Source organism: Centruroides sculpturatus, unplaced genomic scaffold (genome assembly GCF_000671375.1).
Source record: "Centruroides sculpturatus isolate CEXI.00-Female unplaced genomic scaffold, Cexi_2.0 scaffold150, whole genome shotgun sequence".
NCBI classification, from domain to species: Eukaryota; Metazoa; Arthropoda; class Arachnida; order Scorpiones; family Buthidae; genus Centruroides; species Centruroides sculpturatus.
Genome location: NW_019384512.1, coordinates 65,605 through 79,470, shown reverse-complemented (window position 1 = coordinate 79,470; position 13,866 = coordinate 65,605). Strand labels below are relative to the sequence as shown.

At 31.2% G+C, this 13,866-nt stretch overlaps 1 protein-coding gene across 1 annotated transcript in view; it reads left to right on the top strand.

The window, feature by feature from the left end:
- Positions 1 to 13,866, top strand: part of LOC111622456 (histidine--tRNA ligase, cytoplasmic-like) — a 74,021-nt gene that overhangs the window by 4,033 nt on the left and 56,122 nt on the right. The window contains exons 2-3 of the mRNA XM_023364827.1: positions 2,827 to 2,913; positions 11,454 to 11,573. Of these exons, the coding sequence (XP_023220595.1) occupies positions 2,827 to 2,913; positions 11,454 to 11,573 (207 nt within the window). The remainder of the gene's footprint in view (positions 1 to 2,826; positions 2,914 to 11,453; positions 11,574 to 13,866) is intronic.

Genomic DNA, 13,866 nt, shown 5'->3' with positions numbered 1-13,866 from the left:
GAAAAGCTGTAGATTATCTTTTATTTTTGTAATTCTACAAGACTCTGTTGTTAAATGTAGTTGATTTGACTTTCAGTATGCACTTTCAGTACAAGACTTTGATTCACATTTTTCAGACAGTACTTTATTTGATTGGTCAGCTGATCCATGTTGTTTGCCTTCCACTCTTTTTCTTAAATGGCTTCATTGAGAATTGTTAAAAAATCTCCAACTGACCAAACTTCTGACACATTTACAGGGTTGACCTCTTTCTTGACAAAGGTGATGTTTTCTTGTTGCGGTACGGTGATTCAGTATGGTTTTGGCACAGTGGGATCTTGCTCGTCTGGCCAGAAGACATGTTCTGCTTGAGAATAGTTCTTTTGAATGTAAGGAATTGAGCAACATCATTTATGTTCATTTAAATATTGCTGAGCATAGCTAGCAAAGCTTGTTTTTTGTTTAGGGCTTAACTCAATCCTTTTGGTCTCATTGCAATTCAAACTAAAACTTTGCCCTCAAATTTTATATTCTTGGAAAACTTCACATTGGCAAATGTAGACGAGATATCACTGGTACAAGTATAGAATCCACCATTATCATTGATCATTGAGTTTGAAAGGGTGAAGTAAGATTCATCATCCAAAATAAACTTTACAGAGAATTTCTGCACTTCATGTTTGCCAATGATCTTTTCTGTCTGGAATTATCTGCTTCTTTTGATATTTAATCTATTTTTTTGTTTTTGAAGATTTGTGGAGTGAACTACTAAATTTTCAGTTTTAGGACTAAATATTAAATTGGAACCTTGTTAGTGTCTTCAAAGGACCTCTTCAATTCTTTCTACTTGGCTTTCTTCAGAATTTTCACTTTCCTACCAGATACTGTTCTTCTGTGTGGTAATCCACTCTCAATATTGTCTCTTATTACATCTATTTTTCATCAGTATATCGCTATTAACCTACTTTGCGTTGAATTTTCGTTGATGTTAAGCCTAACAAAAATTTTTTAAAATAATAATCGTCGCTATTGTATCGTTAAAAATTATTTTTAAATTATTTTATTGCTCATGAAACAAACAATCACTCATAATTAGAAAGTCTCATTTAAATACTGGCCTCCCTTCAATGGTCGAGCCATTGATGCCAGCTAAAACACGCAAAAATTTAACAAAAATAATATCAAAGTAGCCAAGACAGCCAAATATTGTAGCGCCACATCACTAGCGGACATTTGAAATTTGCCGACTAGGACGGTCGGTTAACCGAGGTGTTGGTTAATCGGGGGTCGGACAATTGGGGCTCTAATGTAATAAAGAACTTTCAATGTAAAGACACTGTTTTACCTTTTTACCAATGATTTCTTATCTATCCCTATTTCATGCATAGTAGTAGTACTCAGAATCTACTAACTGGACACTATATCTGGGACTTCCTTTGTGTACATAAAACATCATATGAGTGTAAACAGAAGTACTGACTGATGCACTCACTGCTGAACCAGATAGCAGGATTCAATTTTTTGGAGTAACCAACAAAATATTAATTGCTTCTCTAGGATTTACTCAGCTTTCATTGTAATGAATACAGTATATCTTTTCCTCTTTTTATGTGATCCATTTTTATGTGATTTTGAAGTAATGCAGTTGACAAAAGAAAACACTAATCTTTTTTTTACATGGCCAATTTTTTACACAGAGGAAATCAGTTTATTTGAAAATTTTCAAATTTAACTTTTTGTTAAAATTGTGTTATTGTTAGTAAAGTTACTTTTTTATTGAAATCAAGAGTTAATTAATTTTTTTTAAGCACAGTACAGTACTTTATGTACATCATAGAATACTTTGTTTATTTTATGTTTCCTATTCTACCTTCTGTTTACTATATTTATGTACAAATTATAATAAATGATGATAGAATAAAAATGTTCATGTTTCTTTTGTAAATTGCTTAATTTTTCCTTTTATTGAAGTTGTGGATTCTATCAAGCAATTTTCTACAGTGTGTATGTACTGTACATTTTTACGTGATTTTTTTACACAGTATTTTTGGAATGTATCCGCCATGCAAAAAGTGTGATATGTGTAGCAGTAAAAAACAATTGAAAGGTGATGCAACAGTGACAGCTAGCAAGACTTTGGATAGCTGATACCAATAAAGTATTGGTATCAGCTGGCCAGTATTGATATTTTTGTAGTATTGGAACATTCCTAATTACAAATCATAAGTGAGAGTATCCTATAGATTAAAAAAATCAATCAAAGTGTAGGTTTTTATTTTTGCCCTGTAGGCACTAAGAGGCCCTAAAAGGTTCTCTTAGTACCTATAGGGCAAAAATAAAAAAACCTACACTTTGCTTGAGTTTTTAATCTGGCAAGCCAATGTAGGTTTGGCCAGGCCCACTATAGGGTAGCTGTTGGAAAGGGCTCAATATATATGGGATGAACTGTCCTCCAAAAAAACTCCTGGAATTTTTCAACTTGTCTGGATTCATTTCCAAGTCCCATAGTTGTAGTCTGACACCTTAACTACTCGGACATCCAGCTGTTGCAGTGTATGTTATTATTGAGCTCTTATTCATAGATTATGAAATTTAATAATCAACTTATTTTTCTAAAAAATTTATAATCTTGCATACTGTAAAATAAAAAGCTGTTTACATTTAGGGCAGTAAATATAAATGACTCATAGAGGTAATTGAACTTATTTTGTCTATAAATTTATTAGAATTTAAAAGCTCATACAAGTAAAAAATGTCTTTAACAAAATTACAAAACAATGCAAATTATTTCATTTATTCTCTATATTTCAAATAAATACCTATTTATTTCATTTTATTTCAATATAGATTGATGAAGAAGTTTCCAAATTGTTAGAATTGAAAGCCTGTTTGAATGAAGAAGGCCAACAAAAGTTTACTCTTAAGACACCAAAGGTATCAGTTTAATAATTTCTAATAAAAAAAGCAAATAAATATAATAAAAATAAAACAATTTTTAATAATAAGTAAATTAACTAAATTAAATTTATTTTTACTTTCCCAGCTGTTATATATAACAGAGGGAAAGTATGGAGATTGGTCAAAAAGTGACCCCCCAAGATTTTTAGATTTTTCGACTTGAGACATCTAGAAACATTGAGAAATGCAAAAATAATTTGATGGTATTTCTGCCCATGTATGGTTGTGTGTGAGGGGCACAATTTTGTTTGCCCTCTTTGAAGCTTAATAAGCTCTCATGCTTTTTGTCAAAAATTTCTGAAATATTGCAAGGAGGTTTGTTTATTAAGGGAATTGGTGCCATTAAATTTTGATGATTAAAGATCATGGGGGTGGAGAGATAATGGGGATTGTGTGTATCTCAAGTAGGGTTGGATGTAATGACAATTTTACTTATTACTAGCATTTACAACTTTTATAAAACTTATCCCTATCTTCAAAATTAAGCTTTTTGCCATTTTATATTAATAAAAAATATAAAAAGGTTTTTAATAAAATATGATAACAGATGGCGCCACTAAAATTTTAAATGTTACCAGGAAAGTTGAGCAACTCATTACTGGTTTATTTTATTGGAAATCATTACTTACATTAATTTATACTTTAATAATTGATAATGTTTAAAATTAGCTTGAATTTAATTGATCATTATTATTTATTTATTGAAAATAGAAATTTTATTTTATATGTGATATAAGTTATTAGTTACAAATGAAAAGCATTTTATAAGTTTTAAGAAGATTTTTAATGAAATTTAATTCAGAAATTGTACAGATTAAATTCAAATTTGTAGACAACCATAGTTTGTTTTGGTTTTCTCAAACACAAATTAAAGTTAAATTTACTCAAAATATACTGCAAATAAAAAAATAAAAATGATTTAAATAAACTAATAGTTGAATAAAAAAAATTTTTCCCTAACATGAATTCAGTGTTTATTGTTCACTGCAAATAAAAAGTACAGTGGTACCTCGGTATATGTCTGCTTTAGAATACATCCAATTTGGAATACATCTGCTTTAGAATATGTCCAATTCGGAACATCCTGTTTGGATGAAACAAATGTTGTTTGGTATATGACTTAATTCAATTATACGTGCCATCTATGAACAAGTAGCACTATCGGTGTATTAGACTAGACTAGACATTCGTGGTGCCACGGTTTATAACTTTGTTAAATTTCTTCTGATTTTAATTTGTAAGTAAAATTTTATTANCTAGAGGTAGGCATTAGGTGCTATCTCATAATAAATTTAATAATTATAATTTTAATTAAAATAATTTAGATTAAACTGGAAGAAAAGAATCTGCTCAGAGTGGGACTTGAACTCACAACTGCCACTTACCATGTGGATATGTTGCCAATTACACTACCCGGACCCCTGATCCGATTGTGTCTTCCATTATGCTATAACCATCATTGGTTACTATGGTGCCGGCTGGGGACACACCAAGTGCCCTTGTCCTGTTATTGTTTGGTAATTCATTAATAATATAGCTGTCATATAGTCCAATGGCATATAGCAGTGGTTGGCTTTATGATTATTTTAATATTTTTAATACAGTAATACCTTGACTTATGCTACCCCAACTTATGCAAACCCGGAGTTACGCGATTTTCAAATCTCATTGATTCGTCTTTTCTTTGAGCATCACACACTCTTGATTACTCACTCTCCCCCACACTATTGTTCGGCTTACATGTTCAGAAGTGTCGCGCGGAATTGACACATAGCTACAATTTATTTTGTGGTATTTATTTCTGTGTTTGTTATATCTACGGAGACTCGAGAGACTCTATGTGGTGATTTCTTGTAACCGTGAATGAATCGAAAGATGAGATAAGATTAACGAGAACATTTATTAGCTTACATACATCCGACTTGGATTTTACACACACAGAGAAATTATACCCCGACTTACGCGGTTATCACTCGGTCCCACCTATTGCGTAAGTTTGGGGTATTACAGTATACTGAAATTTTTCATATCAATATTAATGTATAAATTAATATATAAATACTACAAATATTCATAAAACATATACTTGATCAATTATATAAACAGATTTTTTGTGCATAAACTAGTGCTTATAAATCACTATAATTTAAAGTAAATAATATGTCATAACAAAGATTTTAAATTCATACAATTATACAACATACTTATGACACAATACAGCTTGATCTTCATGCTAAATATCAGATAAAAGGAAGGAAAACTCACTAAGCATGTCATTAATAGTTTTTTAAAACATATACTTGATCAATTATATAAACAGATTTTTTGTGCATAAACTAGTGCTTATAAATCACTATAATTTAAAGTAAATAATATGTCATAACAAAGATTTTAAATTCATACAATTATACAACATACTTATGACACAATACAGCTTGATCTTCATGCTAAATATCAGATAAAAGGAAGGAAAACTCACTAAGCATGTCATTAATAGTTTTTTANTATAAATCACTATAATTTAAAGTAAATAATATGTCATAACAAAGATTTTAAATTCATACAATTATACAACATACTTATGACACAATACAGCTTGATCTTCATGCTAAATATCAGATAAAAGGAAGGAAAACTCACTAAGCATGTCATTAATAGTTTTTTATTATCACTAGTGCTTTCAATGAACTTATGTTCATCATCATCATCAGGCAAACAAGAATTTGAAAATAGAATGCAATGTTCTAATGTAAGTGGAGAACATATTATTTAAATTAAAATTAAAAATCATTATGAGCATGCTACAAACTTCGATTACGCTAGATGTTGTGACATCATGCCGTGCATGCATTGATATAGACCCACATTAGAGGTGTGATGGCAGCCGTATATCACTATTTAATCGTTTATATAGGGCAACCTATATGTTGGGCAGGTCAAGCATGGGCATATTGCATGATTCCAAGGTTGCTGTAAGGAGATATTCCCATATAAACACGAGTTTCTGGTTGCTGCAGCATCTGAGTAGCATTGTTTGAACCCATAACAGGGCTGTAGTTCTGTTCAAGCACCTTTTTTGCAAGCTCCTGGTGTCATTTTGTTTATTTTATTGTTCAGTGTTGCTGCTCCTAATTGCCAAACTATTCATCTAAAAGTTTTTAAAAAGTAAACAAGAAATCATCTAACAGACTCACATCAAAACTAATTTAAAACTAGGAGTGACTAATGTTCAACCAAATATTTCTGATATACAGTGGAACCTCGGTATGCGACCTTAATCCGTTCCTGGTGTTTGGACTTATACCGAATAGGACGTATACCAAACCAACTTTTTCCATAAGAAGTAATGTAAAAATGATTAATCCGTTCTCATGTAAAAAAAAATGGCTGGCTTTAAACACCTCGCTTTTCTCGCTAGTTCCTGCTTGATTTTTCATGAGATCAGCATGTATCCCTTTAGCTTTCTCGCAAATAATTTCTTCCGATACGCTGTCGCCAGCGCACTGCTTTTCAGATATCCAAAGTAAAAGCAATTTCTCAACACGATCTAATGTCTTCGATCTATGTTTAGAAATAATAACAACTCAAAGCCTGAATAGTATATAATAAATTACCCAACGATCGCCTAAATATTGGGCTATAATTAAATGATTGGAATAAAGTAATTTGACATCGGGCCAGTTCTTTTATTCCAGAAGGTTCTAAAATTTATTTTATTTATTTATTTGATTTTAATTATTAATTTACTTAAGAGATGGCGCCTAACGCCTACCTCTAATTCAAATTACTTTATTCCAATCATTTAATTATAGCCCGATATTTATGCAATCGTTGGGCAATTTACTGTTTAGAAATTGATTTAACCCCTTTCGCAACGTTAGCAAATTTAATAATGTCTTTATTTTTCACGATTGTCGATATCGTCGTTCTCGGAATACGGTATGCAACAGTTAAATCTCGTTAAATTTCGGACACGCGTGCCACCTTCATATTTCTCAACAATCTCTTTTTTCAGTTCCGTTGTGATTATAGTCATTTTTTTATTTTTCTGTTGCCCTTTTGCAATTCATGATTAATAAAAATAATAAAATGTTACTTACAAATTAAAATCAGAAGAAATTTAAGAAAGTTATAAACCGTAGAACCGCGAACATCTAGTCTAGTGTAGTACTGTACATCGATAGTTCTACTTGTTCATAGATGGCGCGTTTAATTGAATTAAGTCATATACCGAAGAAAAGTCGTATACCGAGCAAAATTTGTTTCGTCCAAACAAGACGTATTCCGAATTTGACGTATTCTAAAGCAGATGTATACCGAGGTTCCACTGTATTATGTTTACATCAGTGACAGAAGTCAAATTAAGTATACTTATGTTAATTAATTTGTAACCTTATATGAATAAATAATTGTGGTTTACTTGCTCTTTTTCTCTTGTATGCAGCCTGTGTTAGTTCAAAAGTTTAAATGTGGTTCTTACATAGAAAAAGGTTGCCCATTCCTGCTTTAAAGTATTTTAATTATTACCTGAAATGAAAAATTAATTTTGTTATTAAGTGTTAAAGAATCATTTTAAGAATTAGAAATCATGATAAATTTCTCTTAATTCTGATACTGATTCCAATTTATCATCCTGTAATTAGAATTTTTAGAAGAGAAATAATTTTGTTTATAAAATAATAGCTATGAGGATCATTCAAAAAGAAACGAGCCAGAGACTGGAATGTGAAAACCGATGACAGAATTGTAATATTGTTGTGTGTGTAAGAATGTGTGGTTCTGACAACAGCACAGATCACAGCCCACTAGAGGGTCATGGGTGCATACCACGTGACTACAAGGCTAGCAGAAGCATGTGCCAATTGTCCACCGCGGTCAGGCGTGTTGTAAACAGTGAAACAGTGAAATCGATATAAAGGTTAATGACTCCTTCAACCAGCTGGACAATGTCATCGGTAATGTGGTGTGTTCCTGATCGTGCATCATCGGCTAATGACATCCGCTCTTCCCTGAAGTGCTTGTGCCATGTCTTGACCCTTGCAAGGGACATGCAGTGTTCACCATACACTTGTGGCATTCTTCAATGAATGTCCATTCCCCCCTACTCCTTCCACTGTCAGAAAATGAACAACACCTCTTTGCTCTTCTTTTGATGCCTCCATTTCACTGTTTCACTGTTTACAACATGACTGACCGCAGTGGACGATTGATGCGTGCTTCTGCTAGCTTTGTAGTCACGTGGTATCCTCCAGCGGCGGGCTGGGATCTTTCGTGCTGTTGTTGGAACCACACATTTTTACACACACAACGATATTACAATTCTGTCATCGGTTTTCACATTCCAGCCTCTGGCTCATTTCTTTTTGAATGATCCTTATGTAATATCAAAAGCGGTCAGGAACTAAATAAATAATTTTAAAAAACAAATGTTTTCAGCCTAGTTAATAGGCCATCATCAGGTCGAAAAAATGGAACGTAAATGTTCCATGAATACGTTCCATTTTTTCGACCTGAAGATGGCCTATTAACTAGGCTGAAAACATTTGTTTTTTAAAATTATTTATTTAGTTCCTGACCGCTTTTGATATTACATAAGGATCATTCAAAAAGAAACGAGCCAGAGGCTGGAATGTGAAAACCGATGACAGAATTGTAATATCGTTGTGTGTGTAAAAATGTGTGGTTCCAACAACAGCACGAAAGATCTGAGTTGATTTAGTTGCTGAGCGCTTTTGATATTGTTGTTATGGCGGCACCGGTGGAGAATTACAAGATGGTGCAAGCGCAAGGCTCTAAGGTTAAATGGGATGAGGCNTAAATACCTATTTATTTCATTTTATTTCAATATAGATTGATGAAGAAGTTTCCAAATTGTTAGAATTGAAAGCCTGTTTGAATGAAGAAGGCCAACAAAAGTTTACTCTTAAGACACCAAAGGTATCAGTTTAATAATTTCTAATAAAAAAAGCAAATAAATATAATAAAAATAAAACAATTTTTAATAATAAGTAAATTAACTAAATTAAATTTATTTTTACTTTCCCAGCTGTTATATATAACAGAGGGGATTGGTCAAAAAGTGACCCCCCAAGATTTTTAGATTTTTCGACTTGAGACATCTAGAAACATTGAGAAATGCAAAAATAATTTGATGGTATTTCTTCACATGTATGGTTGTGTGTGAGGGGCACAATTTTGTTTGCCCTCTTTGAAGCTTAATAAGCTCTCGTGCTTTTTGTCAAAAATTTCTGAAATATTGCAAGGAGATTTGTTTATTAAGGGGATTGGTGCCATTAAATTTTGACAATTAAAGATCAAGGGGATGGGGAGATAATGGGGATTGTGTGTATCTCAAGTAGGGTTGGATGTAATGACAATTTTACTCATTACTAGCATTTACAATTTTTTATAAAACCCATCCCTATCTTCAAAATTAAGCTTTTTGCCATTTTATATTACTTAAAAATATAAAAAGGTTTTTAATAAAATATGATAACAGATGACACCACTAAAATTTTAAATGTTACCAGGAAAGTTGAGAAACTCATTACTGGTTTATTTTATTGGGAATCATTACTTACATTAATTTATACTTTAATAATTGGTAATGTTTAAAATTAGCTTGAATTTAATTGATCATTATTATTTATTTATTGAAAATAGAAATTTTATTTTATATGTGATAAAAGTTATTAGTTATAATGAAAAGCATTTTATAAGTTTTAAGATTTTTAATGAAATTTAATTCAGAAATTGTACAGATTAAATTCAAATTTGTAGACAACCATAGTTTGTTTTGGTTTTCTCAAACATAAATTAAAGTTAAATTTACTCAAAATATACTGTAAATAAATAAATAAAAATGATTTAAATAAACTAGTAGTTGAATAAAAAAATTTTTCCCTAACATGAATTCAGTGTTTATTGTTCACTGCAAATAAAAAGTAGTGGTACCTTGGTATACGTCCAATTCGGAATATGTCCTGTTTGGACGAAACAAATTTTGTTTGGTATACGACTTAATTCAATTATANTTTTTTTCAGTTTTAAGTATTTTTTATGTTTAATTACATTTATATCAAAAATTGCTAGGAACTAAAGCAATTAAGGTAGGTCTAGCTGTCCTTTACATCCATAAATGTTATATGTCAGTGGAACAAATGGAGTGAGCTTTGAGTGTTCCACGATTTTTGGAGACTGTCTATACGCCGGCTTCCTAAACAAGCCTATATGTATGTTTGTCCAAGAAATTTTTGGATGAAATACAAACCGCACAACTTCAAAATCGCATAAAAATAATCTGCATAAAAAGAGACCTTACAGTATTTGGTTAAGAAATGTACTAGAAACTTCGACCAGAATTAATCCATTGAAGATTTATGTTATTTTTGTTTTAATATTTTTTAATATATTCTTCCGTTATTTTTTTCTCTTGTAAAATTTTTGATTTAAGAAATTTTTATGTTCTATTCATGGAACATTTACGTTCCATTTTTTTTACCTGAAGATGGCCTATTAACTAGGCTGAAAACGTTTGTTTTTTAAAATTATATTTATTTCTCGGCAAAAAAGGTGTTTTGTTTCTATTGATCCTTATGTATTTGATCATACATCTCAATTACATCAATATAAAATAAAAAAACACATTAGTTGATTTTTTACAATGCTGTGGAGTAAGTACACAAAAGCTTTCACTCTAACTCCTTAGTTTATGTATCTGCAACTCTGACTCCTTGATATATATATCAATATAAGAAAGAAATAATAAATATAATAATTATATACTTTTTATATTGACTGAAAGCATGCAACATACAAGTTATTTTATCATTGGGCTGCAATTTGAAAAAATTGTAGACCTATAAATTCCCACTGTTGTCTGTCCATCTTTCCTTAATTAAATTAATTTAATCTTGAGAATGGAGTTAGATAGATGAAATTTGAGACCAGATTTGGAAACCTTAGAGGTAGGAGGCCCCAATTAACTATATATGAACTTCTGATGCAAACTTGAAGTCACATTATTTCAATTCAAAACTTCCTCTGAAAACAGTTAATAGATGACAGGCACAACTATTGTTAAAAATTGTTAAAGGAAAAGTATGATGTCCCTGTTAGGGCAAGACACTACAGTACTAATTTGAGATGGAGAACATATATGTTAAATTAAATAAATTAAAAATATGATTGAAAATTTCAGCTTGGCATTGTGATGTCACAATAAATAATTGCTTGTTGTTAATGTGAATCATCAGACTAGTTTTTAGAACCATAACCTATTAAAATTTGAGTCGAAATGCTATAGATATGTCATTGTGGCATTTTTAATTTTTGTATTAAAGAAATTACAAATATTCAGTAATCTTAAAGCTTAAAGAAAGGACAAAACTTAGAAAATAAAAATGATTATATAATTTTATTAAAACAGTTTAAAGTAATACATTGTAACTGAAAGATATGTAATGTTTTTATTTTTATAATATACTTGGATTAAAAATTTAATTTTTCTTTTGTAGGGAACAAGAGATTTTGCTCCTCAGCAAATGTCAATAAGAGAAATTGTTATTCAGAAAGTAGTTGAATGCTTTAAAAGACATGGAGCTGAAACCATAGACACACCAGTTTTTGAATTAAAAGTAAATTTTTAAGATTTTTATTTGAAAAAATAATTTAATAAGAAAGTACAATTATAATATTAATAATGTATTTAATTATAAATAAAAATGGAAAATAATTATATAAATTACATTAATTTTTCAGTAGAAATAACTTTTATATAATCAATAGTGTAATTACAACTGTAAGCATTTATGGTACATTACTAANAGAAGCAGTTGCCCAGGGACTTGCTATATTAGGGGCCTGAACTTGGCAACTCAATATGTTAGACAAAAATATAGGAGAAGGAAAAGTGATTTGCTAAATTTTAACATTTATAAAATTAAATTCTAAATTTCTGTAGGAAGGGAAAAGCTTCTGTAAAATAATTAAATGTAATAATCCGAAAAATATTAAATAACCATTGACATTATTTTCTTGTCCACAATTTTATTTTAAATTTTGAAGGGCCTTTAAAATATTAATTGCCATGGGCTTTGCATTTTCTTTGAAAGGCCCTGCACCCAGATAAAATTGCCTAATTAGTGCAAATTTCAGCATATAGTTATCTCAGACAGGTATGTAAATGATTACAGTTGATATCCTATTATATACCAGGTAATGGCACTAGAGTGCTTTAAAATAACTCCCTGTCTTATATAAATGCTTGCAAAAGCTCACCATGTTCAAAATTTTCAGTGTAATTTTTATACAGAGATCTTCAAATGCTAGGCATGCTTGTATAGTCAAAAACATTATGTGCAGCTGACAAAGTTTAAGAAAGGCCACATCATTGGGCTAAAGAAAACAGAAGGCTATTTTGTCACATTGCCCATGATGGGCAGTTTGACAAAATGGGCATTGAATTGTCTACCATGGTTATTCTGACCTGACTGTGAAGAGCAGTTGTGGAAATGGATACTGAGAAACTGCCTGACACATACATGTCAGGCAGTTTCCAAATATTCCCAGACAGATCGTTAGGAGAGTTGGTTGTCTGATTATGAGACAAGCATAAACAACAGCAACAGTTAGTATTTGTCCACTATCTAGATACATGAAAGCCTTATTATGGAATCCTGTTTCTTTTCATAACATTAGCAGGCAACTAGCAGAGACAAATTTAAGTGCATGGTACTGCTATGCAATCTGCCATTATCATCCCATCATTATCAGCTTTGCAGTAGTACTGTTGCAGAAAAGCATGAAATGCTACAGACTGATAGCATATCATCATTAGTGATGAAATGTGATGAATCACAATTCTGTTTGACATTCCCAAACACCATAATCCTCAAAACATGATGATGAGTGGAGACCAAAACACTAACATATCATGTTAGTGTTTTGGTCTCCACTCATCACAATTGGTCCCCACTCATCATGAAATTTAACAAGATCAGAACCCAGATTGCGGTTCTGATGAGTCAACACCAACTGACAATTCAATCCCCATCGAAGATGTGTGATTTTAGGACTTACATTATTCTATTGTCTTAATTTGAGAAGTATGCTTTTCTAAGAATTTTCTTCAAATGTGTTTGTTTAGGGACAGGAATTTTTTTTTTTTTTTAATCAATTTTACAAAATATAATTATTACTATTTGAGGATTACTGATAATTGCTTCAATCCTCCCTTTAGTATTGAGTCACACACCACTCCTATTGCTGATATACTGGTCTGAGGAGCCATCTTATAGTCAATCTCTCCTACAAAGGACAAAGGACATTGATGGAATAGTGGTACATTCAGGAAATTTTGCTCCCTCATATTTCCTTTCAAAGCAGAACTGATGCATTGAAACAGTTATTTTCCAGCAAGATAATGCTTGGCTGGACACAGCTGCATATTGCATGGCTCCAGATTTGTCATACAAAGAGCATTTGTGAGACCAGATGGAATGTCAGCTTTGGCTTCTAAGAGTATGAGGGATCTTGGAATAGCAGTTGCAACATTTGTGGATAAATCACTCACAGGATAGTATATAATTATATAATGCCTGTATGTCTCTATGCCCAACTATTGCATATATCTAGGCTAAAGAGATCCTGTAAGCAGGGATGGATCTAGTTCTTTTGGGGCCTAGGGCTTATGGGGCCCCATTTTTGTTAGATTAAGAACTATTACAATAAAACAAATAATGCTATAAATTATCAATATTATTATATTATTAATATTAACTATTTTTTACTTTACGATAAGTACGCATTGTTAATGAAAAAGTATTAAAAATTTATGTATAAAAGTATAAAAAATTTATTTAATTTTTGTGGGCCCTTGACACTTGGGGCCCAGGGCTTAAGCCCTATTAGTCCCTATGTAGATCCGCC